Source organism: Salvelinus fontinalis, chromosome 6 (assembly GCF_029448725.1).
Source record: "Salvelinus fontinalis isolate EN_2023a chromosome 6, ASM2944872v1, whole genome shotgun sequence".
Classification (NCBI taxonomy): Eukaryota; Metazoa; Chordata; class Actinopteri; order Salmoniformes; family Salmonidae; genus Salvelinus; species Salvelinus fontinalis.
This window is the reverse complement of record NC_074670.1, coordinates 72,883,347-72,906,594: the sequence shown is the minus strand read 5'-3', so window position 1 is coordinate 72,906,594 and position 23,248 is coordinate 72,883,347. Positions and strand designations below refer to the sequence as shown.

At 47.1% G+C, this 23,248-nt stretch overlaps 1 protein-coding gene across 3 annotated transcripts in view; it reads right to left on the bottom strand.

Moving 5' to 3' along the window:
- LOC129858687 (transcription factor COE1-A-like) overlaps positions 1 to 23,248 on the bottom strand; it is a 115,791-nt gene that overhangs the window by 15,140 nt on the left and 77,403 nt on the right. For all 3 annotated transcript variants that reach the window (XM_055928010.1, XM_055928011.1, XM_055928009.1), the window contains exons 11-12: positions 12,226 to 12,314; positions 7,321 to 7,386 (exon numbers count right to left, since the gene is read on the bottom strand). In XM_055928010.1, coding sequence (XP_055783985.1) covers positions 7,321 to 7,386; positions 12,226 to 12,314 — 155 coding nt within the window. The remainder of the gene's footprint in view (positions 1 to 7,320; positions 7,387 to 12,225; positions 12,315 to 23,248) is intronic.

The window sequence follows — 23,248 nt, the reverse complement described above, 5'->3', positions numbered from 1 at the left end:
GGCCTGGTGCGTGGTGCCGGAACTGGAGGTACCGGGCTAAGGACACGCACCTTCAGGCTAGTGCGGGGAACAACAACAGGGCACACTGAGTTCTCAAAGCGCACTATATGCCTGGTGCGTGGTACCGGACTGAGGGCACGCACCTCAGGACGAGTGCGGGGAGAAACAACAGTGTGTACAGGACTCAGGAGACGCACAGGTGGCTTAGTGCGTGGTGCCGGAACTGGAGGCACTGGGCTGGAGACACGCACCATAGGGAGAGTGCGTGGAGGAGGAACAGGGCTCTGAAAACGCACTGGAAGCCTGGTGCGTGGTGTAGGCACTGGTGGTACTAGGCTGGGGCGGGGAGGTGGCGCCGGAAATACCGGACCGTGCAGGCGTACTGGCTCCCTTGAGCACCGAGCCTGCCCAACCTTACCTGGTTGAATGCTGCCCGTCGCCAGACCAGTGCGGGGAGGTGGAATAACCCGCACCGGTCTATGTAGGCGAAACGGGGACACCATGGGTAAGGCTGGTGCCATGTAAGCCGGCCCAAAGAGACGTACTGGTGGCCAGATATGTAGGGCCGGCTTCATGACATTTGGCTCAATGCCCAATCTAGCCCTACCAGTGCGTGGATGTGGAATAACCCGCACTGGGCTATGCACCCGTACAGGAGACACTGTGCGCTCTACTGCGTAACACGGTGTCTGCCCGTACTCCCGCTCTCCACGGTTAGCCTGGGAAGTGGGCGCAGGTCTCCTACCTGCCCTTGGCCCACTACCTCTTAGCCCCCCCCCCCCAAGAAATTTTTGGGTAGTACTCACGGGCTTTTCAGGCTTCCAGCCACGTCTCCTTGCTGCCTCCTCATATCTCTGCCTCTCTGCCTTCGCTGCCTCCAGCTCAGCTTTGGGGCGGTTATATTCTCCTGGTATTTCACGGTCCAGAATTTCCTCCCAATTCCAATAGTCCAGTGTAGGTGGGTCCTGTTGTTGTTGCACACGCTGCTTGATCCGATGTTGGTGGGGAATTCTGTCAAGATCGTGTGGGAGTGAGACGGATCAAAACGCAGCATGTGGAAAATAAGCCATCTTCTTTTATTTGTGAAGAAGGCAAAACGAAACAAAACACTTACAAACTAACAAAACAACAAACGACCGACAGAGCGGGGGTGTGAGAGAGCTTTCAATGTTGTTCAGATGATGGATATACTTTTGATAATGAATTATAAATCTTATTTATTTATTTAATTATTGTCCTGTCATGGTGGAACAGCATTTTTAAATAAATTAAACATTTAACTTATTTATTGTCCTATCATGGGGAACTACATTTTTTAAATGAATTATACATCTAATTTATTTATTTATGATCCTATATTGATGGAACGGTCCACAACCCTATACCCTAGACACCCACCTGAATGACCCAGATACTAAGGAGAAGTCCCGAACTGTTTTATGGGCCTGCTGTAAGCGGTCTGTATGCAGCCAAAATACGGTCCGAGACCTAGAGCAGCACTGCCCCCTCAAGACTCTGAGCCTGCTTGGCAGGGTTGGTCCTGCAAAGTCAAAGCCCCCTAAAAGGAGAGCATAATATACAAGGAAATTCTCAAAGCTGCTAATGAGAACCTTGACGACCTTGTACCTAGCCGGGGGGGATTCCGGTGGGGTGCCCCCACTCAGACAGTGGCAGTGCTGGCAATACTAGCTGCAGTAACCCATGGGGAGGGGGTCACACTCGGACATTCAGAGAGGGGGCATATTATTGTGGCCCTGGTGGCACAAAATCAAAAGTCTGACTGCATGGAGATGCTTGGGAATATAGTCAATACGGGGGACCATGTAATGGGTGTTTCATCCATTACATCCATCATCTAGGACGTGACAATGGTTAATCAAATCTACCCATTTCTGGCCATTTTTTTGCACAGTTTTTCAGGCCTTCTCATACAGCTGCAACTGTATATGCATTCGTAAATCAAGACCTTTCTTGTGTTGGACTCTGGGATGTTGCAACTGTTGAGAATGTGAGCCTATGGTTGTGTGGGGGAAAGGGGTTGAGTGTGTGTGAGTGTGTGTGAGTGTGTATGAGTGTGTGGGTGTATGAGTGTGTGGGTGTATGTGTGTATCCCACAACTGTTGCGAGGGAGCAAAAGATGTTAGGGACAATATAGGATGATTCACAATAATTGTTTGCTAATATAATACTTGCTTGCAATGTAATTTTGGTGATGGCGAGACTGGTGAGAGGTAAAATCCTTTGCATAAATTGCCTACATTAATACAAATATTAATAGCTAATTATGGAAAATAAGATAAACAGGATTTTTAAAACATGTACAGTGGGGAGAACAAGTATTGGATACACTGCCGATTTTGCAGGTTTTCCTACTTACAAAGCATGTAGAGGTCTGTCATTTTTATCATAGGTACACAAAATCTAGAAAATCACATTGTATGATTTTTAAGTAATTAATTTGCATTTTATTGCATGACATAAGTATTTGATCACCTACCAACCAGTAAGGGGACCGAATGCGGTCGGATCATCACATAATTGGCATATATATTACTCTTACAGAATTTCCACGTGGGCGAGGATATTGGAAATTTAATCAAAGCCTACTAGATGAAAAATTGTTTATAACTAGGACATAAAAATGTATAACTGACTTTTTCAGACATAACATAGGTACAGCAGATCCCCTTATTGTATGGGACACTTTTAAGTGTGCCTTTAGAGGCCATGCAATTCAGTACTCATCTATAAAACAAAAGCAATTTAGATTAAAAGAGTCCATATTAACAAAGCAAATTGAAGGACAAACAGTACAGTTAGATAGCAATAAAAACTGTACCATAGAGTCACAGAATAAGTTAGAGGAAAAACAAAAAGAAATGTAGGAACTGATTAAAGAAAGATCCTGTGTAATATATTATAAAAATAAAGCCAACTGGATGGAATATGGGGAAAAATGCACCAAATTATTTTTCAATCTTCAAAATAGAAATTCTACCAATTTGTTTTTATAGAAACTTGTTACAAATTATGGAGTCACGCATGAATCACCGAAAGATATTTTGAAAGAGGAAGTAAAGTACTTTAAGAATATGTTTTCGTTTCAGGCTCCTCCATCTCCACTAACTGAAACTAATTGTATGGATTTTTTTCCTAATAATAATGTAAAATTAACATCTGTACAGGAAGACTCATGTGAAAGCCAAATTACAGAGGAGGAACTTCTTGATGCAATTAAAGCCTTTAAGGCTGGGAAAACTCCAGGGCTGGATGGCATACCAGTGGAAGTATACCAAACTGTTTTTTGACATACTCAGAGGACCATTATTAGCTTGTTTTAACCACTCCTATATAAATGGTAGATTATCAGACACGCAACAAGAAGGTCTGATATCATTATTACTGAAACAGGACCAAAGTGGTATATATAATTGGAGGCCTCTTACACTTCAGTGTTGTGATGCTAAAATTCTACCTAAATGCTTGGCGCATAGAATTGAAAAAGTATTGTCAGATATTATTGATCCTAATCAGACAGGTTTTTTACATGGACAATACATTGGAGATAATATAAGACAAGTACTGGAAACAATAGAATACTATGAAATATCGGGGACACGAGGCCTGGTTTTCATAGCTGATTTTGAAAAGACTTCTGATAAAGTATGACTGGAGTTTAAATATAAATGCCTAGAATATTTCAATTTTGGGGAATCTCTTATAAAATGGGTTAAAGTGTTTGTGTCTCACCTGGTTATTGTGTGTGTGTGTATGTCTCACCTGGTTATTGTGTGTGTGTGTGTGTGTCTCACCTGGTTATTGTGTGTGTGTGTGTGTGTGTGTGTGTCTCACCTGGTTATTTTGTGTGTGTGTGTGTCTCACCTGGTTATTGTGTGTGTGTGTGTGTGTGTGTGTGTGTGTGTGTGTCTCACCTGGTTATTGTGTGTGTGTCTCACCTGGTTATTGTGTGTGTCTCACCTGGTTATTGTGTGTGTGTCTCACCTGGTTATTGTGTGTGTCTCGCCTGGTTATTGTGTGTGTCTCACCTGGTTATTGTGTGTGTGTCTCACCTGGTTATTGTGTGTGTCTCACCTGGTTATTGTGTGTGTGTGTGTGTGTGTGTGTCTCACCTGGTTATTGTGTGTGTGTGTGTGTCTCACCTGGTTATTGTGTGTGTGTGTGTGTGTGTGTCTCACCTGGTTATTGTGTGTGTCTCGCCTGGTTATTGTGTGTGTCTCACCTGGTTATTGTGTGTGTGTCTCACCTGGTTATTGTGTGTGTCTCACCTGGTTATTGTGTGTGTGTGTGTGTCTCACCTGGTTATTGTGTGTGTGTCTCACCTGGTTATTGTGTGTGTGTCTCACCTGGTTATTGTGTGTGTCTCACCTGGTTATTGTGTGTGTCTCACCTGGTTATTGTGTGTGTCTCACCTGGTTATTGTGTGTGTCTCACCTGGTTATTGTGTGTGTCTCACCTGGTTATTGTGTGTGTCTCACCTGGTTATTGTCTTTGTGTCTCACCTGGTTATTGTGTGTGTGTCTCACCTGGTTATTGTCTTTGTGTCTCACCTGGTTATTGTCTTTGTGTCTCACCTGGTTATTGTGTGTGTCTCACCTGGTTATTGTCTTTGTGTCTCACCTGGTTATTGTGTGTGTCTCACCTGGTTATTGTGTGTGTCTCACCTGGTTATTGTATTTGTGTCTCACCTGGTTATTGTGTGTGTGTGTGTGTATGTGTCTCACCTGGTTATTGTGTGTGTCTCACTTGGTTATTGTGTGTGTCTCACCTGGTTATTGTGTGTGCCTCACCTGGTTATTGTGTGTGTCTCACCTGGTTATTGTGTGTGTGTCTCACCTGGTTATTGTGTGTGTCTCACCTGGTTATTGTGTGTGTGTCTCACCTGGTTATTGTGTGTGTCTCACCTGGTTATTGTGTGTGCCTCACCTGGTTATTGTGTGTGTCTCACCTGGTTATTGTGTGTGTGTGTCTCGCCTGGTTATTGTGTGTGTGTCTCACTTGGTTATTGTGTGTGTCTCACCTGGTTATTGTGTGTGTCTCACCTGGTTATTGTGTGTGCCTCACCTGGTTATTGTGTGTGTGTCTCACCTGGTTATTGTGTGTGTGTGTGTGTCTCACCTGGTTATTGTGTGTGTGTCTCACCTGGTTATTGTGTGTGTGTGTGCCTCACCTGGTTATTGTGTGTGTGTGTGTTTGTGTCTCACCTGGTTATTGTGTGTGTGTGTGTGTCTCACCTGGTTATTGTGTGTGCCTCACCTGGTTATTGTGTGTGTGTGTGTTTGTGTCTCACCTGGTTATTGTGTGTGTGTGTGTGTGTCTCACCTGGTTATTGTGTGTGTCTCACCTGGTTATTGTGTGTGTGTCTCACCTGGTTATTGTGTGTGTGTCTCACTTGGTTATTGTGTGTGTCTCACCTGGTTATTGTGTGTGTGTGTGTCTCACCTGGTTATTGTGTGTGTGTGTATCTCACCTGGTTATTGTGTGTGTGTGTTTGTCTCACATGGTTATTGTGTGTGTGTGTGTGTGTGTGTGTCTCACCTGGTTATTGTGTGTGTGTGTGTGTGTGTGCGCGTGTGTGTCTCACCTGGTTATTGTATGTGTCTCACCTGGTTATTGTGTGTTTGTGTCTCACCTGGTTATTGTGTGTGTGTGTGTGTGTGTGTGTGTGTGTGTCTCACCTGGTTATTGTGTGTGTCTCACCTGGTTATTGTGTGTGTCTCACCTGGTTATTGTGTGTGTCTCACCTGGTTATTGTGTGTGTGTCTCACCTGGTTATTGTGTGTGTCTCACCTGGTTATTGTGTGTGTCTCACCTGGTTATTGTGTGTGTCTCACCTGGTTATTGTGTGTGTGTCTCACCTGGTTATTGTCTTTGTGTCTCACCTGGTTATTGTGTGTGTGTGTGTGTGTGTGTGTGTGTCTCACCTGGTTATTGTGTGTGTCTCACCTGGTTATTGTGTGTGTCTCACCTGGTTATTGTGTGTGCCTCACCTGGTTATTGTGTGTGTCTCACCTGGTTATTGTGTGTGTGTCTCACCTGGTTATTGTGTGTGTCTCACCTGGTTATTGTGTGTGTGTCTCACCTGGTTATTGTGTGTGTCTCACCTGGTTATTGTGTGTGCCTCACCTGGTTATTGTGTGTGTCTCACCTGGTTATTGTGTGTGTGTGTCTCGCCTGGTTATTGTGTGTGTGTCTCACTTGGTTATTGTGTGTGTCTCACCTGGTTATTGTGTGTGTCTCACCTGGTTATTGTGTGTGTGCCTCACCTGGTTATTGTGTGTGTGTCTCACCTGGTTATTGTGTGTGTGTGTGTGTCTCACCTGGTTATTGTGTGTGTGTCTCACATGGTTATTGTGTGTGTGTGTGTGTCTCACCTGGTTATTGTGTGTGCCTCACCTGGTTATTGTGTGTGTGTGTGTTTGTGTCTCACCTGGTTATTGTGTGTGTGTGTGTGTGTCTCACCTGGTTATTGTGTGTGTCTCACCTGGTTATTGTGTGTGTGTCTCACCTGGTTATTGTGTGTGTGTCTCACTTGGTTATTGTGTGTGTGTCTCACTTGGTTATTGTGTGTGTGTGTCTCACCTGGTTATTGTGTGTGTGTGTATCTCACCTGGTTATTGTGTGTGTGTGTGTGTTTGTCTCACCTGGTTATTGTGTGTGTGTGTGTGTGTGTGTCTCACCTGGTTATTGTGTGTGTGTGTGTGTGTGTGCGTGTGTGTCTCACCTGGTTATTGTATGTGTCTCACCTGGTTATTGTGTGTTTGTGTCTCACCTGGTTATTGTGTGTGTGTGTGTGTGTGTGTCTCACCTGGTTATTGTGTGTGTCTCACCTGGTTATTGTGTGTGTCTCACCTGGTTATTGTGTGTGTCTCACCTGGTTATTGTGTGTGTCTCACCTGGTTATTGTGTGTGTGTCTCACCTGGTTATTGTGTGTGTCTCACCTGGTTATTGTGTGTGTGTCTCACCTGGTTATTGTGTGTGTGTCTCACCTGGTTATTGTGTGTGTCTCACCTGGTTATTGTGTGTGTCTCACCTGGTTATTGTGTGTGTCTCACCTGGTTATTGTGTGTGTCTCACCTGGTTATTGTGTGTGTCTCACCTGGTTATTGTGTGTGTCTTACCTGGTTATTGTGTGTGTCTCACCTGGTTATTGTGTGTGTCTCACCTGGTTATTGTGTGTGTCTCACCTGGTTATTGTCTTTGTGTCTCACCTGGTTATTGTGTGTGTGTCTCACCTGGTTATTGTGTGTGTCTCACCTGGTTATTGTGTGTGTCTTACCTGGTTATTGTGTGTGTCTCACCTGGTTATTGTGTGGCATCCCGTAGAGCGCTTCTACCAAGTCTGCCGCTCTCTTTAGAATGACTTCCTGTGGAGGAAGAGAGAATGAGGATGTGAATACGGAAATCATCACAGAGCTTTACTCCATTTTATTACACGTTGTACTATGAATGCAGGATTGAGGGATGGAAATAAAGAGGGAGAGGAGAGGCAAGAGAGAGAGAGAAAGAATGAGATCCTACCTGAATAAAACATGAGTCTCTCTCTCCATCATTCAACCATCAACAAGCAATCCTGTCTACATCTTCCCTCACCCTAACCTCTAGAAGGATCATCCATCAATTCATTTAACACACTATATCACTAGCTGACACACTAACACTACACAACCTACCTATGACACTACACAGCCTACCTATGACACTACACAACCTGCCTACAACACTACACAGTCTTCCTATGACACTACACAGCACAGCCTGCCCATGACACTACACAGCCTGCCTATGACACTACACAGCCTGCCTACAACACTACGCAGCCTTCCTATGACACTACACAGCACAGCCTGCCTATGACACTACACAGCCCGCCTATGACACTACACAGCACCGCCTGCCTATGACACTACACAGCACAGTCTGCCTATGAGACTACACAGACTGCCTATGACACTACACAGCTTACCTATGATACTACACAGCAGACACTACACAGCCTGCCTATGACACTACACAGCCTGTCTATGACAGCCTCTCTATATACCTGTAATAGTCTGTAATCTGTAGTACCCTAATCTCTGCCCTGTGATTATCCTATCAACCCTTGTCATCTAAATCAATACACACAAACAGTGTATGTGTGTGTGTGTGTGTGTTTGTGAGTGTGTGTGTGTGTGTGTTTGTGAGTGTGTGTGTGTGTGTGTGTGAGTGTGTGTGTGTGTGTGTGTGTGTGTTTGTGTGTGTGTGTTTGTGTGTGTGTGTGTGTGTGTGTTTGTGTTTTTGAGTGTGTGTGTGTGTGTGTGTGTGTGTGTGTGTGTTTGTGTGTGTGTGTGTGTGTGATGTAGACATTATGAGCCTTGTAAAACCCTTTTTAAAAATGAATGTGCCGGGGCCAGGAAATGTGCTGGAGGAGCGACAAACAGAAAATTGCTCTCCCCCTGAGTGTATCCCTCTCTCTCTCTCTCTCTCTCACACACACACACACACACACACACACACACACACACAGACACAGACAGACACACAGACACACACACACACACACACACACACACACACACACACACACACACACACACACACACACACACACACACACACACACACACACTGTTTTCTCCCCCAGTCTATGTCAAGTGTGTGTTTCGCTGTGAACAAGCCAGGAGCATGTGTGTGCTCTCACCCCGACACACACCACGCACGCACGCACGCACGCACACACACACACACACACGCGCGCGCGCTCACAGGACATGCCAGGAGGGTCAGCAAAGCAATAAAGATTGTGAAGCGCTGTCCAAGGTGCTAAATTCACTCAATAATGGGAGTTCTGCTTCTGTCTTACACTCCCATTACCAGATCTATACAAAAGAGAGGGGGAGCGGGGGTAGGGGAGAGAGAATGAGATACATGTATGTATGGGAGGAGGGGAAAAGAGAGAGGGGTGGGGGGACAGGGAAAGAGGGCGATCGAGAGAGGGGCCCTATCTCATCAGTCCGCTCTAGGTGATTGAGAGACATGGGGTCCCAGGCAAGGTAAGTGGATCTTTAGTATGTATGCTCTCTCTCTCCTCCCGTTCCCTTCTTTTCCTTGACGCCCCATGCCTCCCAGGGATGACTAGATGGAGGGAGGAGAGAAGGAGGAGGGGAAATGAGGGAAGAGTATTAGGGCACAGACAGAACCCCCACTGTGAGCTGTAAGGAGGAGAGCACCTCTCCCTCATTCCATCTCTTCATCTCAGTCTTTTATCCCCTACGTATGCCTTCCCGTATCCATCTCTTTTGCTCTCTGTCTCTATCTCCTCTGTGTCTATGTCTCTTTCTCTCTCTCTCTTCCTCCCTCCATCCATCCCTCTCTTGCTTTCTTCTCATCCCCTGTTCTGTCTGTCTGTTTAGTCCTGGGGTCTGTTGAGTTAGTAAAGTGATTATGAGGACTGGGGTCCAGAGTCACTCTAAAGATAATCACAGAAATGTTGTTAGCTGCTCTGTGTCTATAGATAGTACCGCTTACCATGAAACATTTCCTGGACTGTGTGTGTGTGTGTGTGTTTGTCTGTGTGTGTGTGTGTGTGTGTGTGTGTGTGTGTGTGTGTGTGTGTTTGTTTGTGTGTGTGTGTGTGTGTGTGTGTGTGTTTGTTTGTTTGTGCGCGCAGGGACTCTTCCTGTAAAAGCTGTGAGGGCCTGATGTTAACAGGAAGGGAACCTGATCCAGACCTCTGGTCTGCTCTCGTCTGGCGGTCAACGGAATCATTAGCCACACCAGACGGAACCTTGACAAACCAGACGGAACCTTGACAAACCAGACGGAACCTAACCACGAGCCAGACAGAATCTAAGGAGGGAAGATTCATATAAGACCCCTTTTTAGGAATGATAAGATGGAGTGAGGCCTGATTCAGAGAATACAGGAGACAAGTTAACACTGTGTCTACTTCCAAATGAAACCCTATTCCCTATTTAGTGCACTGCTTTTGATCAATAGGACTATTGTCTAAAATAGTGCACTATATAGGGAATAGGGTACCATTTTAAACAAAGATCTTGCTTTTCTGTAAGGATTGGATCCAGTTGTTAAGAGAAGTGTGGTCAACAACACATTTTTCTTAGCTCAATACAACTCAATAGAGGTGAAAGGAACAACCAGACCTGACTGCTACTAATGTATCTGCTTACAGTAGCAGTCAATAGTTTGGACACACCTACTCATTCGAGGGATATTCTACATTGTAGAAGACATCAAAACTGAAATAACACATATGGAATCTTGTAGTAACCAAAAAAGTGTTAGACAAAAAACAAAAAATTGCCTTGATGACAGCTTTGCACACTCTTGGCATTCTCTCAACCAGCTTCATGAGGTAGTCACCTGGAACGCATTTCAGTTAACAGGCGTCAGTTGTGTTGTGACAAGGTATGGGTGGTATACAGAAGATAGCCCTATTTGTTAAAAGATCAAGTCCATATTATGGCAAGAACAACTCAAATAAGCAAAGAGAAATGACCGTCCATCATTACTTTAGACATGATGGTCAGTCAATACAAAAACTTTCAAGAACTTTGAAAGTTTTTTCAAGTGCAGTCGTACAAACCATCAAGCACTATGATGAAACTGGCTGTCATGAGGACCGCCACAGGGAAATAAGACACAGAATTACCTCTGCTGCAGAGGATAAGTTCATTAGAGTTAACTGCACCTCAGATTGCAGCCAAATAAATGCTTCACAGAGTTCAAGTAACAGACACATCTCAGCATCAACTGTTCAGAGGAGACTGTGTGAATCAGGCCTTCATGGTCGAATTGCAGCAAAGAAACCACTACTAAAGAACATCCGCATTTGTGGTTTCTACCGTGAAGCATGAAGGAGGTGTGATTGTGTGGGGGTGCTTTTCTGGTGACACTGTCTGTGAGTTATTTAGAATTCAAGGCACACTTAACCAGCATGGCTACCACAGCATTCTGAAGTGATACGCCATCCCATCTGGTTTGTGCTTAGTGGGACTATCATTTTGTTTTTCAACAGGACAATGACCCAAAACACACCTCCAGGCTGTGTAAGGGCTATTTGACCAAGAAAAGTGATGGAGTGCTGCATGAGATGACCTGGCCTCCACAATCACCTGACCTCAATCCAACTGAGATGGTTTGGGATGAGTTGGAACGCAAAGTGAAGGAAAAGCAGCCAACAAGTGCTCAGCATATGTAGGAACTCCTTCAAGACCGTTGGAAAAGCATTCCTCATGAAGCTGGTTGAGAGAATGCCACGAATGTACAAAGCTGTCATCAAGGCAAATGGTAGCTACTTTGAAGAATCTCAAATATAAAACATATTTTGAATTGATTAACACTTTTTGGGTTACTACATGATTCCATATGTGTTATTTCATAGTTTTGATTTCTTCACTATTATTTTACCACGTAGAAAATAGTAAAAATAAAGAAAAACCCTTGAATGAGTAGGTGTCCAAACTTTTGACTGGTACTGTACCTACCTACCTACCTACCTACCTACCTACCTACCTACCTCCCTCCCTCCCTCCCTCCCTCCCTCCCTCCCTCCCTCCCTCCCTCCCTCCCTCCCTCCCTACCTACCTACCTACCTACCTACCTACCTACACTCTTAGAAAAAAGTGGCTTTCCCCATTGCATAACCCTTTTTTGGTTCCAGGGCTAACCCCTTTTTGGTTCCACGCGGAACCCTTTTGGGAGAGGGGGGGGGGAGGGAGAGGGGGAAGGAGAGGGAGGAGATACAGGGGGTTGTTAGTCTAAAGATTAGGGGCCATACGTATCAAGCATCTCAGTAGGAGTGCTGATTTGTTCCACAGACCTCAACACCAGACATGACCCAGAGTGAGGGAGAGGTGATTTCTCTCTTAACCTCCTACACCTGTTCTCTCTCCCCTCCCCTGCTGTCTTTCAGTGCTGGATGACCAATCAAGCTTCAGTAAGAACACTCAGCTGGGCAGTTCTTCGATCCACTGACTCCTCAGATGACTGACTGAACCATGATGGACACCTGTATACCTCCCCTCCCCCTTCACCTCCTCCCCCTCTACTTCCCTACTCTTTCTCTCCCCCTCTCCTCCCGCTCCTCTTCCTTCCTTTCTTTGTGCGTGTGTGTGTGTATGTGTGTGTGTGTGTATGTGCGTGTGTGTATAGGTGTGTGTGTGTGTATGGGTGTGAATGTGTGTATGTGTGTGTGTGCTGACCTTGGGTAGTCTCTCCTGGTCTCCTGGATGTCTGGGGATGACTTTCTGTAACCTCTGGAAGCCGTAATCTATAGTGGGCTCATTCAACGCTGCGGAGAGAGGAAGAGGGAGAGAGAGAGAGAGAGAGAGAGAGAGAGAGAGAGAGAGAGAGAGAGAGAGAGAGAGAGAGAGAGAGACAGCGAGAGAGAGAGAGACAGCGAGAGAGAGAGAGACAGCGAGAGAGAGAGAGACAGCGAGAGAGAGAGACAGCGAGAGAGAGAGACAGCGAGAGAGAGATAGAAAGAGAGAGATAGAGAGAGAGTGAGAGGGAGAGAGAGAGAGAGAGAGAGAGAGAAAGAGAGAGAGAGAGAGAGAGAGAGAGAGAGAGAGAGAGAGAGACAGCGAGAGAGAGAGAGACAGCGAGAGAGAGAGAGACAGCGAGAGAGAGAGAGACAGCGAGATAGAGATAGAAAGAGAGAGATAGATAGAGAGAGAGTGAGAGGGAGAGAGAGAGAGAGAGAGAGACAGAGAGAGAGAGACAGAGAGAGAGAGAGAGAGAGAGAGAGAGATAGTAATATCACTCTGAGAACACAGACAGAACTCATAGTGATGGTAATTGAATAAGCCAAGCTTTAACATGAATATTTAAACATAAGAGTATGAACAGAGCAGACCAAGACTGGAATTATCCCTCTGAACCTTTCTCCCACTTTCCCGTTCTTCCACTTTCTCTTTCCCATTCCCTGCAGTCTCTCTCTCCCACTCTATTCCTCTATTCTCTGTTCCTCTATTCTCTGTTCCTCTATTCTCTATTCTCTGTTCCTCTATTCTCTATTCTCTGTTTCTCTATTCTCTGTTCCTCTATTCTCTATTCTCTGTTCCTCTATTCTCTGTTCCTCTATTCTCTGTTCCTCTATTCTCTGTTCCTCTATTCTCTGTTCCTCTATTCTCTATTCTCTGTTCCTCTATTCTCTATTCTCTGTTCCTCTATTCTCTGTTCCTCTATTCTCTGTTTCTCTATTCTCTGTTCCTCTATTCTCTATTCTCTGTTCCTCTATTCTCTATTCTCTATTCCTCAATTCTCAATTCTATATTCCTCTATTCTTCTACTCTCTATTCCTATATTCTCTTATTCTCTATTCCTCTATTCTATATTCCTCTATTCTCTAGCCAGAGGAAACTCTCATACAGTAGAAAACCCACCGATAAAAGCAGCCGCAGGAGAAACAGAACAGACCAACAGCTGACTGTCCTCAGAGAAGAAAACCTTATGAAGTGTGTGTGTGAACAGTCTCTGTGAGTGTGTCTCTCTCTGTTTGCCGTCTGTTGGCCCCGTAGGCCCCGTAGGCCCCAGCCAGGGTGTTTCCTGGGGGTGTAAGCACAGCTCGTCTCCCATCTGAGGAGACAGCTTGACCCACTGGCCCCCAGAAACAAGCAGGCCACTGGACAAACTGTGGTCCTGCTACTGTAGGTCTGCCAGCCTCTTTATGATAGACCCCCAGACAGAAAACACACACCACAGATGTACAATGAAGTGTGGATAATCTCTATCATTCTCTCTTTCTCTCCCTCTTTCTTTCTTTCCCTCCCCTTCTCCCTCTCTTTTTGCTGTTTCCATTTAATACAATGATTTGGACAGAGAGAATGAAAAATAAGCGAAGAGAGAGATTGACCACGGCAAATGGGAGACTAGAGAGATTGAGAAAAGAGGGAGATCAGAAAGAGATTATGTCAGACAGTGAAATGCCAGTACAGGCAGCTGGTAAATATATGAACAAAGCCAAAACAATGAGAAGATCACATCTTCAATTATTACAGAGGAATAACAGTTGACATAATTTTGTCTTCTCTGACCCCTTTAAGCCTTAAGTAGGATTCAGACCTGGATTAGTCCTGCGTAGGGCTGTGGAGGTCATGAAATGTCATCAACTAGTGATTGTCAAGCAAATAACTGCCGGTCTCACGGTAATTGACCGTTAATTAACATAAACACATTTAGCATTTCCTGTCTTCCAAGCACAGCCTACCAGCCATTGATGCAGACCTTTGGAACATCTACATAAAACATATATATAATAAATCCATGCAGTATAGCCTACACCAGTGGTTCCCAAACTTTTTATAGTCTCGTACCCCTTCAAACATTCAACCTCCAGCTGCGTACCCCCCCCCCCCCCACCAGGGTCAGCACACTCTCAAATGTTGTTTTTTGCCATCATTGTAAGCCTGCCACACACACACTATACGATACATTTATTAAACATAAGAATGAGTGTGAGTTTTTGTCACAACCCGGCTCGTGGGAAGTGACGAAGAGCTCTCATAGGACCAGGACACAAATAATAATAATAATAATAATAATCAATAATGTTGCTCTTTATTTAACCATCTTACATATAAAACCTTATTTGTTCATCGAAAATGGTGAATAACTCACCACAGGTTAATGAGGGTGTGCTTGAAAGGATGCACATAACTCTGCAATGTTGGGTTGTATTGGAGAGAGTCTCAGTCTTAAATCATTTTACACACACAGTCTGTGCCTGTATTTGGTTTTCATGCCAGTGAGGGCCAAAAATCCACTCTCACATAGGTACGTGGTTGCAAAGGGCATCAGTGTCTTAACAGCGCGATTTTCCAAGGCAGGATACTCTGAGCCCAGCCCTATCCAATCTGGCAGTGACTTCTGATTAAATTAAATTGTCACAGAACTGCTTGTTGCAATTTCGATGAGGCTCTCTTGTTTAGATATCGGTAAGTGGGCTGGAGGCAGGGCATGAAAGGGATAACAAATCCAGTTGTTTGTGTCATCCGTTTCGGGAAAGTACCTGCGTGTGCAGGTGCACCCAACTCACTCAGGTGCTTCGCTATATCGCATTTGACATTGTCCGTAAGCTTGAGTTCATTTGCACACAAAAAATCATACAATGATGGAAAGACCTGTGTGTTGTCTTTGTTAATGCAGACAGAGAAGAGCTCCAACTTCTTAATCATAGCCTCAATTTTGTCCTGCACATTGAATATAGTTGCAGAGTCCCTGTAATCCTAGATTCAGGTCATTCAGGTGAGAAAAAACATCACCTAGATAGGCCAGTTGTGTGAGAAACTCGTCATCATGCAAGCGATCAGACAAGGGAAAATTATAGTCAGTAAAGAAAACCTTAAGCTCGTCTCTCAATTAAAAAACGTGTCAATATTTTTCCCCTTGATAACCAGCACAGTATGTTGTAAAGGCAATTGGATCATTCATCCCCCTCCTCTCCCCTGTAACTATTCCCCAGGTCGTTGCTGCAAATGAGAACGTGTTCTCAGTCAACTTACCTGGTAAAATAAAGGATAAATAAAAGGCGTTACATGGTCGCTACCCATATCATTGCACAGTGCAGAAAATACATGAGAGTTCAGGGGCCTTGTCCATTCTCACTATAGTGTCCAAAACGTATTTCAAGCTGTCAGGCATCCGCTTGGCAGAAAAAGCCTCTCGGTGGATGCTGCAGTCCACCCTAGTGGTGTTGGGAACAACTGCTTGCACGCGCGTTACCACTCCACTATGTCTCCCTGTCATGGCTTTTGCGCCATCACTAGAGATACCAACACATCTTTACCACCAAAGTTAATTTGATGTTACAAAGCTGTCCAGTACCTAAAAAATATCCTCTCCTCTTGTCCTGGTTTCCAGAGGTTTGCAGAAGAGGATCTTCCTAAATTGACCCCCCATAAACGTAACGGACATATACCAGGAGCTGTGCCAGGCCCGCCACGTCTGTTGACTCATCCAGCTGTAACGCATAGAATTCACTGGCATGTATGCAAAGCAGTAATTGTTTCACAACATCTCCTGCCATGTCACTGATGCGTCGTGAAACAGTGTTGTTTGATGAAGGCATTGTCTGTATAGTTTTTGGGCCTTTTCCCCTGGTATTGTCCCAGCCATATCCGCAGCAGCAGGAAGAATTAAGTCCTCCACAATAGATGGGGCTTGCCTGTCCTAGCCACTTGGTAGCTCACCATATAAGTCGCTTCTAGTCCCTTCTTATTAATGGTATCTGTTGATATTATACATGTCTTACTACTTGAAAATCGTCTTACTTCTCGCTCAAAAAACTCCCGTGGCTTATTTTTGAAATTGGCATGTTTTGTTTCTAAATGACTGCGCAAGAGTGAAGGTTTCATTGAGTTGTGAGACAGTACTTTTGCACATATAACACACTGTGGCTGAGGAAAGGCACTACTCCTAATATAATTGAACCCCAAATCAATGTAGTTCTCATCATATTTACACCTCTTCGCTGGTCCAACGTCCCTGTCTGTTGTTCGGTGCTTTCCCGGGTAAGGGGGCAGTAGCTCTTCGGCTGCATCTGATGCTAGCATTGGATGTGTTCGTGGAAGCAGAATAAATTGTGTTGTTGACAGGTGCAGGTGTAGTACTGCTGGCAGTAGCAGTACTACCAGTAGGGCCTTACTAAATGGACTGTTAGAAAATGTGGAGATAAAAAATAAGATAAGATAAAAGATAAGATAAAAAATAATAATAAAAAGTAACACAATAAGAATGACAATAACGAGGCTATATACAGGGGGCACCGGTACCAAGTCAGTGTGCAGAGGTACAGGCTAGTTGAGGTACTCTGTTCATGTAGGTGGGGGCGAAGTGACTATGCATAGGTAACAAACAAACAGCGAGTAGCAACAGTGTACAAATTGTCCGGTGGCGATTTTTATGAATTGTTCAGCAGCAGGCTTGGGGGTAGAAGCTGTTGAGGAGCCTTTTGGTCCTAGACTTGGCGCTCCGGTACCGCTTGCCATGCCATAGCAGAGAAAACAGTCTATAACTTGGGTGACTGGAGTCTGACAATTTTCTGGGCTTTCCTCTGACACCGCCTATTACATAGGTCCTGGATGGCAGGAAGCTTTGCCCCAGTGATGTACTGGGCCGTTCGCACTAGCCTCTGTAGCACCTTATGGTCAGATGCCAAGCAGTTGCCATACCAGGTGGTGATGCAACCGGTCAGGATACTCTCGATGGTGCAGCTGTAGAACCTTTTGAGGATCTGGGGACCCATGCCAAATCTTTTCAGTCTCCTGAGGGGGAAAAGGTTTTGTCGTGCTGTCTTCACGTCTGTCTTGTTATGTTTGGACCATGATAGTTCGTTGGTGATGTGGACTCCAAGGAACTTGAAACTCTCGACCCATTACACTACAGCCCCGTCGATTTTAATGAGGGCCTGTTCGGCCCGCCTTTTCCTGTAGTCCACAATCAACTCCTTTGTCTTGCTCACATTGAGGGAGAGGTTGTTGCCCTGGCACCACACTGCCAGGTCTCTGACCTCCCTATAGGCTGTCTCATCGTTGTCGGTGGTTAGACCTACCACTGTTGTGTCATCAGCAAACTTAATGATGGTGTTGGAGTCGTGTTTGGCCACGCAGCAGTGGGTGAACATGAACAATAATCTGAGTTGTCCTTATGTTCATTCTATAGCTAGAGGACTCCTGATATCTCCAGGAGTGATAAGTATATATTTTTTGTCTTTATCTGTTCTAGTACTTTCGTTTTGCTCGCTTGGACCATCTACTTTAAGTGGTGCCTTTGGAACTGCCGATCTGCGGTCAAGAACGCAGAGTTCCTCTTCAGTCCCTTGACTTGTTGTCCCTGACGGAGACATGGATCAGCCCAGAGAACACCGCTACTCCAGCTGCTCTTTCTTCATCTGACTAGGTTTTCTCTCATAGTCCCAGATCATCTGGTTGTCACGTGATGGCACAGGTTTACTCATTTCTCCCAAATGGAGATTTTCTCTTTTCTCCCTCTGTCACCTGTCCACCTCAATTTATTAACTCCATGCTGTCACTGTCACTTGTCCACTCAAGCTTAACATTGTTGTAATCTATCGTCCACCAGGTGCCCTTGGAGAGTTCCTCAATGAGCTTGACACCTTGATAAGCTAATTTCCTGATGATGGCTCACCGCTCTTTGCTCTTCGCACCTGGCAACTTCAACCTCCCGACGTCTGCATTCGATTCATTTCTTTCCAACTCGCTCTTTTCCCTCCTTGCCTCTTTTGACCTCACCCTTTCCCGATCCCCTCCAACTGACAAGGTAGGCAAAACGCTTGACCTCATCTTTACAAGAGGCTGCTCGCCTACTAATCTCACTGCAACCCCCCCCCCCCCCCCCCCCCCAGGTCTCTGATCACTAGTTTGTTTCCTTTTCTGTTTCCCATTAATCCCAACCCTAACCACCCAGCCCTTACCCAGATGGCCATGAGCCATTGCAATCTTCTCTCTCTCTCTCCCACTACTCTCTCCTCTTCCATCCTATCATCTCTCTCTCCCACTACTCTCTCCTCTTCCATCCTATCATCTCTCTCTCTCTCCCACTACTCTCTCCTCTTCCATCCTATCATCTCTCTCTCTCTCCCACTACTCTCTCCTCTTCCATCCTATCATCTCTCTCTCTCTCCCACTACTCTCTCCTCTTCCATCCTATCATCTCTCTCTTCTGCTAAATTCTTCTCCCTCCTGTCTCCTGATTCTGCCTCTTCGACCCTACTCTCCTCCCTTTATGCATCCTATGACTCGGACTGTCCCCTTTCCTCCTGGCCGTGACTCATTCCGAGCTTACAGAACAGGGCTGCGGGCAGCTGAGCAAAATTGGATGAAAACTAACCATCCGGAGAATCTATCATCCTTTCACTCCCTCTTCTCTATCTTCTCTGTATCTGCTGCTAAAGCCACTTTCTATCACTCTAGATGTCAAGCTTCTGCCTCTAATCATAGGAAACTCTTTTCCACCTTCTCCTCCCTCCTTAATCCTCCACCCCCTTCTCCTCCCTCCTCCCTCTCCCTCCTCCCTCTCTGCGGACTACTTTGTCAACCACTTTGGTTGACGACGTCTGCTACTCATTCACTCAGCCTATTGATTCCACTGGTCTCACTCACACAGAACTACCCTATGCCCTGACCTCTTTCCTCCTCTCCACCCTTTCAGGGCTGGGCTGGTCTCAGGATATGCACACACTTGGATCGCATCCTACCTGGCAGGCCGCTCCTACCAGGTGACGTGGAGAGGATCTTTGTCTGCACCACATACTCTCACTACTGGTGTCTCCCAGGGCTTGGTTCTAGGCCCTCTCACTCGGCTCCATCGTATCTTCACATGGTCTGTCATTCCTATGCGGATGACACTCAACTACTTTTCTCCTTCCACCCTTCTGACACACAGGTAGTGACAAGCATCTCTGCGTGCCTGGCATACAGTATATCTCAACTTGGATGTTGGCCCACCACCTCAAGCTCAACCTCGACAAGACGGAACTGCTCTATCTCCCAGTGAAGGCCTTCCGCTCAAAGACCTCTCCATCACAGTTGACAACTCCACAGTGTTGCCCTCCCAGAGTGCAAAGAATCTTGGCGTGACCCTAGACAACACCCTGTCGTTCTTTGCAAACATCAATGCAGTGACCCGATCCTCCAGGTTCAGTGACCCAATCCTCCAGGCTCTACAACATCTGTAGAGTACGACCCTACCTCACACAGGAAGCGGCGCAGGTCCTAATCCAGGCACTTGTCCTCTCCTGTCTGGACTACTGCAACTCGTGTTGGCTGGGCTCCCTGGTTGTACCATCAAACACCTGCAACTTATCCACAAAGCAGCAGCCTGCCTGGTTTTCAAATTTCCCAAGTTCTCTCATGTCACCTCGCTCCTTTGCACACTCCACCGGTTTCCAGTTGAAGCTCGCATCCACTACAAGACTACGGTGCTTACCTATGGAACAGCAAGAGGAACCAACCCGTTCTGCAACCTCATGTCTCTTGACCCTCCCACCCCTATGGGAGGGCAGCTCTTGTTCAGCCCAGTCCAAGCTCTTCTCTGTCCTGGCACGCCAATGGTGGTACCATCTTCCTCATGAAGCTAGGACAGCAGAGTCCCTACCCATCTTCCCCCTGAAGCTAGGACAGCAGAGTCCCTACCCATCTTCTGAAAACATCTGAAACCCTACCTCAGTATCTTAAATAATCCTCCTCCTCACTACGACCCCCCCCACCCCCAAAAAATGATATATAAAAAATAACAGTTAACCAGCACTTGCACTTGACCCCCCCCTTCTAGCTCTGACTCTACTGATAGCTGCGTTATTGAGGAAAAATGTACTTCATATGACTGTAAAATGTGGTTGTCTGTAACGGTCCTGACCTGTTTTATGTTGTTTTTGTATGTGTTTAGGTCAGGGCATGTGTTTTGGGTGGGCAGTCTATGTTATCTGTTTCTATGTTGGTTTTGGTTGCCTGGTATGGCTCTTAATTAGAGGCAGGTGTTTTGCGTTCTCCTCTAATTAAGAGTCATATTTAGGTAGGGTGTTCTCACTGTTTGTTGGTGGGTGATTGTCTCCTGTGTCTGTGTCGATGTTACACCATACGGGATTGTTTCGGTTTGTTTCGTGCGTTTATGTAGTCTGTTCCTGTGTCAGCGTGCTTCGTGTATATGTAAGTTCGTTTGTTCAGGTCTGTCTACATCGTTTTGTTATTTTGTTAGTTATATCCAGTATAGTTCGTTTTCGTCTTTGTCTATTTTGTTTATTTAATAAATCATTATGTATTCACAACCTGCTGCGCCTTGGTTCGATCACTATTCCTCCTCTTCGTATGAAGAGAGAGAGAAAAGCCGTAACAGAATCACCCACCATTCCAGAGCCAAGCAGCGGAGTAAATGGAGTAAGGGACAGGAAAAGAAGGAGCAATGGACATGGGACGATATATTGGACGGAAAGGGTTGCTACACATGGGTGGAGATCCTGGCTGGTAGGGATCGCCTCCCATGGGAACAGCTGGAGGCACTGAGGAGAGCAGAGGCTACCGGAGAGAGGAACCGGAGCTATGAGGGAACGCGTCTGGCACGGAAGCCCAAAAAGCCCGTAAATAATTCCCAAAAATTTCTTGGGGGGGGGGGGGGGGTTGAGGTAGTGGGCCTAGGGCAGGTAGGAGACCTGCGCCCACTTCCCAGGCTTACCGTGGAGAGCGGGAGTACGGGCAGGCGCCGTGTTACGCAGTAGAGCGCACGGTGTCTCCTGTACGAGTGCATAGCCCAGTGCGGGTTATTCCACCTCCCCGCACTGGTAGGGCTAGATTGGGTATTGAGCCAGGTGTCATGAGGCCGGCTCAACGCGTCTGGTCTCCAGTGCGTCTCCTCGGGCCGGCATACATGGCACCGGCCTTACGCATGGTTTCCCCGGTTCGCCTACATAGGCCGGTGCGGGTTATTCCACCTCCCCGCACTGGTCGGGCGACCGGGAGCATTCAACCAGGTAAGGTTGGGCAGGCTCAATGCTCAAGAGTGCCAGTACGCCTCCACGGTCCGGTATTTCCAGCGCCACCTCCCCGCCCCAGCCTAGTACCTACAGTGCCTACACTACGCACTAGGCTACCAGTGCGTCTCCTGAGCCCAGTTCCTCCTCCACGCACTCTCTCTGTTGTGCGTGTATCCAGTTCGGTGCCTCCAGTTCCGGCACCACGCACTAAGCCTCCTGTGCGTCTCCAGAGCCCTGAACACACTGTATCTTCTCCCCCTACTAATCCTGATGTGCTTGTCCTCAGCCCGGTGTCACCAGTGCCGGTACCTCGCATCAGGGATAGAGTAGGCTTTGAGAGTACAGTGTGCCCTGTCCCTGCTCCCCGCACTAGTAGGAGGGTGCTTATCCTTAGCCCGGTGCCTCCAGTTCCGGCACCACGCACCAGGTCTACAGTGCGCCGTATCCGGCCAGAGCCATCCGTCTCCCCAGCGCCATCTGAGCCATCCGTCTCCCCAGCGCCATCTGAGCCATCCGTCTCCCCAGCGCCGTCTGAGCCATCCGTCTGCCACGAGCCTGCAAAGCCGCCCGTCTGCCATGAGCCTGCAAAGCCGCCCGTCTGCCATGAGCCTACAGAGCCGCCCGCCAGACAGGAGCCGCTAGAGCCGCCCGCCAGACAGGATCTGCCAGAGCCGCCCGCCAGACAGGATCTGCCAGAGCCGCCAACCAGACAGGATCTGCCAGAGCCGCCAACCAGACAGGATCTGCCAGAGCCGCCAACCAGACAGGATCTGCCAGAGCCGCCAACCAGACAGGATCTGCCAGAGCCGCCAGCGAGCCATGAGCAGCCAGAGCCGTCAGAGAGCCATGAGCATCGAGAGCCGTCAGCCCGCCATGAGCGTCGAGAGCCGTCAGCCCGCCATGAGCGTCGAGAGCCGTCAGCCTGCCATGAGCGTCGAGAGCCGTCAGCCTGCCATGAGCGTCGAGAGCCGTCAGCCTGCCATGAGCGTCGAGAGCCGTCAGCCTGCCATGAGCGTCGAGAGCCGTCAGCCTGCATAGACCTGCCAGAGTCCCTCAGCCAGGATCTGCCAGAGTATATCAGCCGGGACCTGCCCCTTGTCCCGGTGTTGCCCCTTGTCCCGGTGCTGCCCCTTGTCCCGGTGCTGCCCCTTGTCCCGGTGCTGCCCCTTGTCCCGGTGCTGCCCCTTATCCCGGTGCTGCCCCTTATCCCGGTGCTGCCCCTTATCCCGGTGCTGCCCCTTGTCCCGGTGCTGCCCCTTGTCCCGGTGCTGCCCCTTGTCCCGGTGCTGCCCCTTGTCCCGGTGCTGCCCCTTGTCCCGGTGCTGCCCCTTGTCCCGGTGCTGCCCTTTGTCCCGGTGCTGCCCCTTCTCCTGGTGCTGGCCGTTTATTTAGGGGATGTGAGTTTTAGGGTGGTCATTGGGAGGGGAAGACAGAAACGGGGAGTGACTATGGTGGTGTGGGGACAGCGTCCAGAGCCGGAGCCACCACCGTGGTCAATTGCCCACCCAGACCCTCCCCTGGACTTTGTGCTGGTGCGCCCGGCGTTCGCACCTTGAGGGGGGGGTTCTGTAACGGTCCTGACCTGTTTTATGTTGTTTTTGTATGTGTTTAGGTCAGGGCATGTGTTTTGGGTGGGCAGTCTATGTTATCTGTTTCTATGTTGGTTTTGGTTGCCTGGTATGGCTCTTAATTAGAGGCAGGTGTTTTGCGTTCTCCTCTAATTAAGAGTCATATTTAGG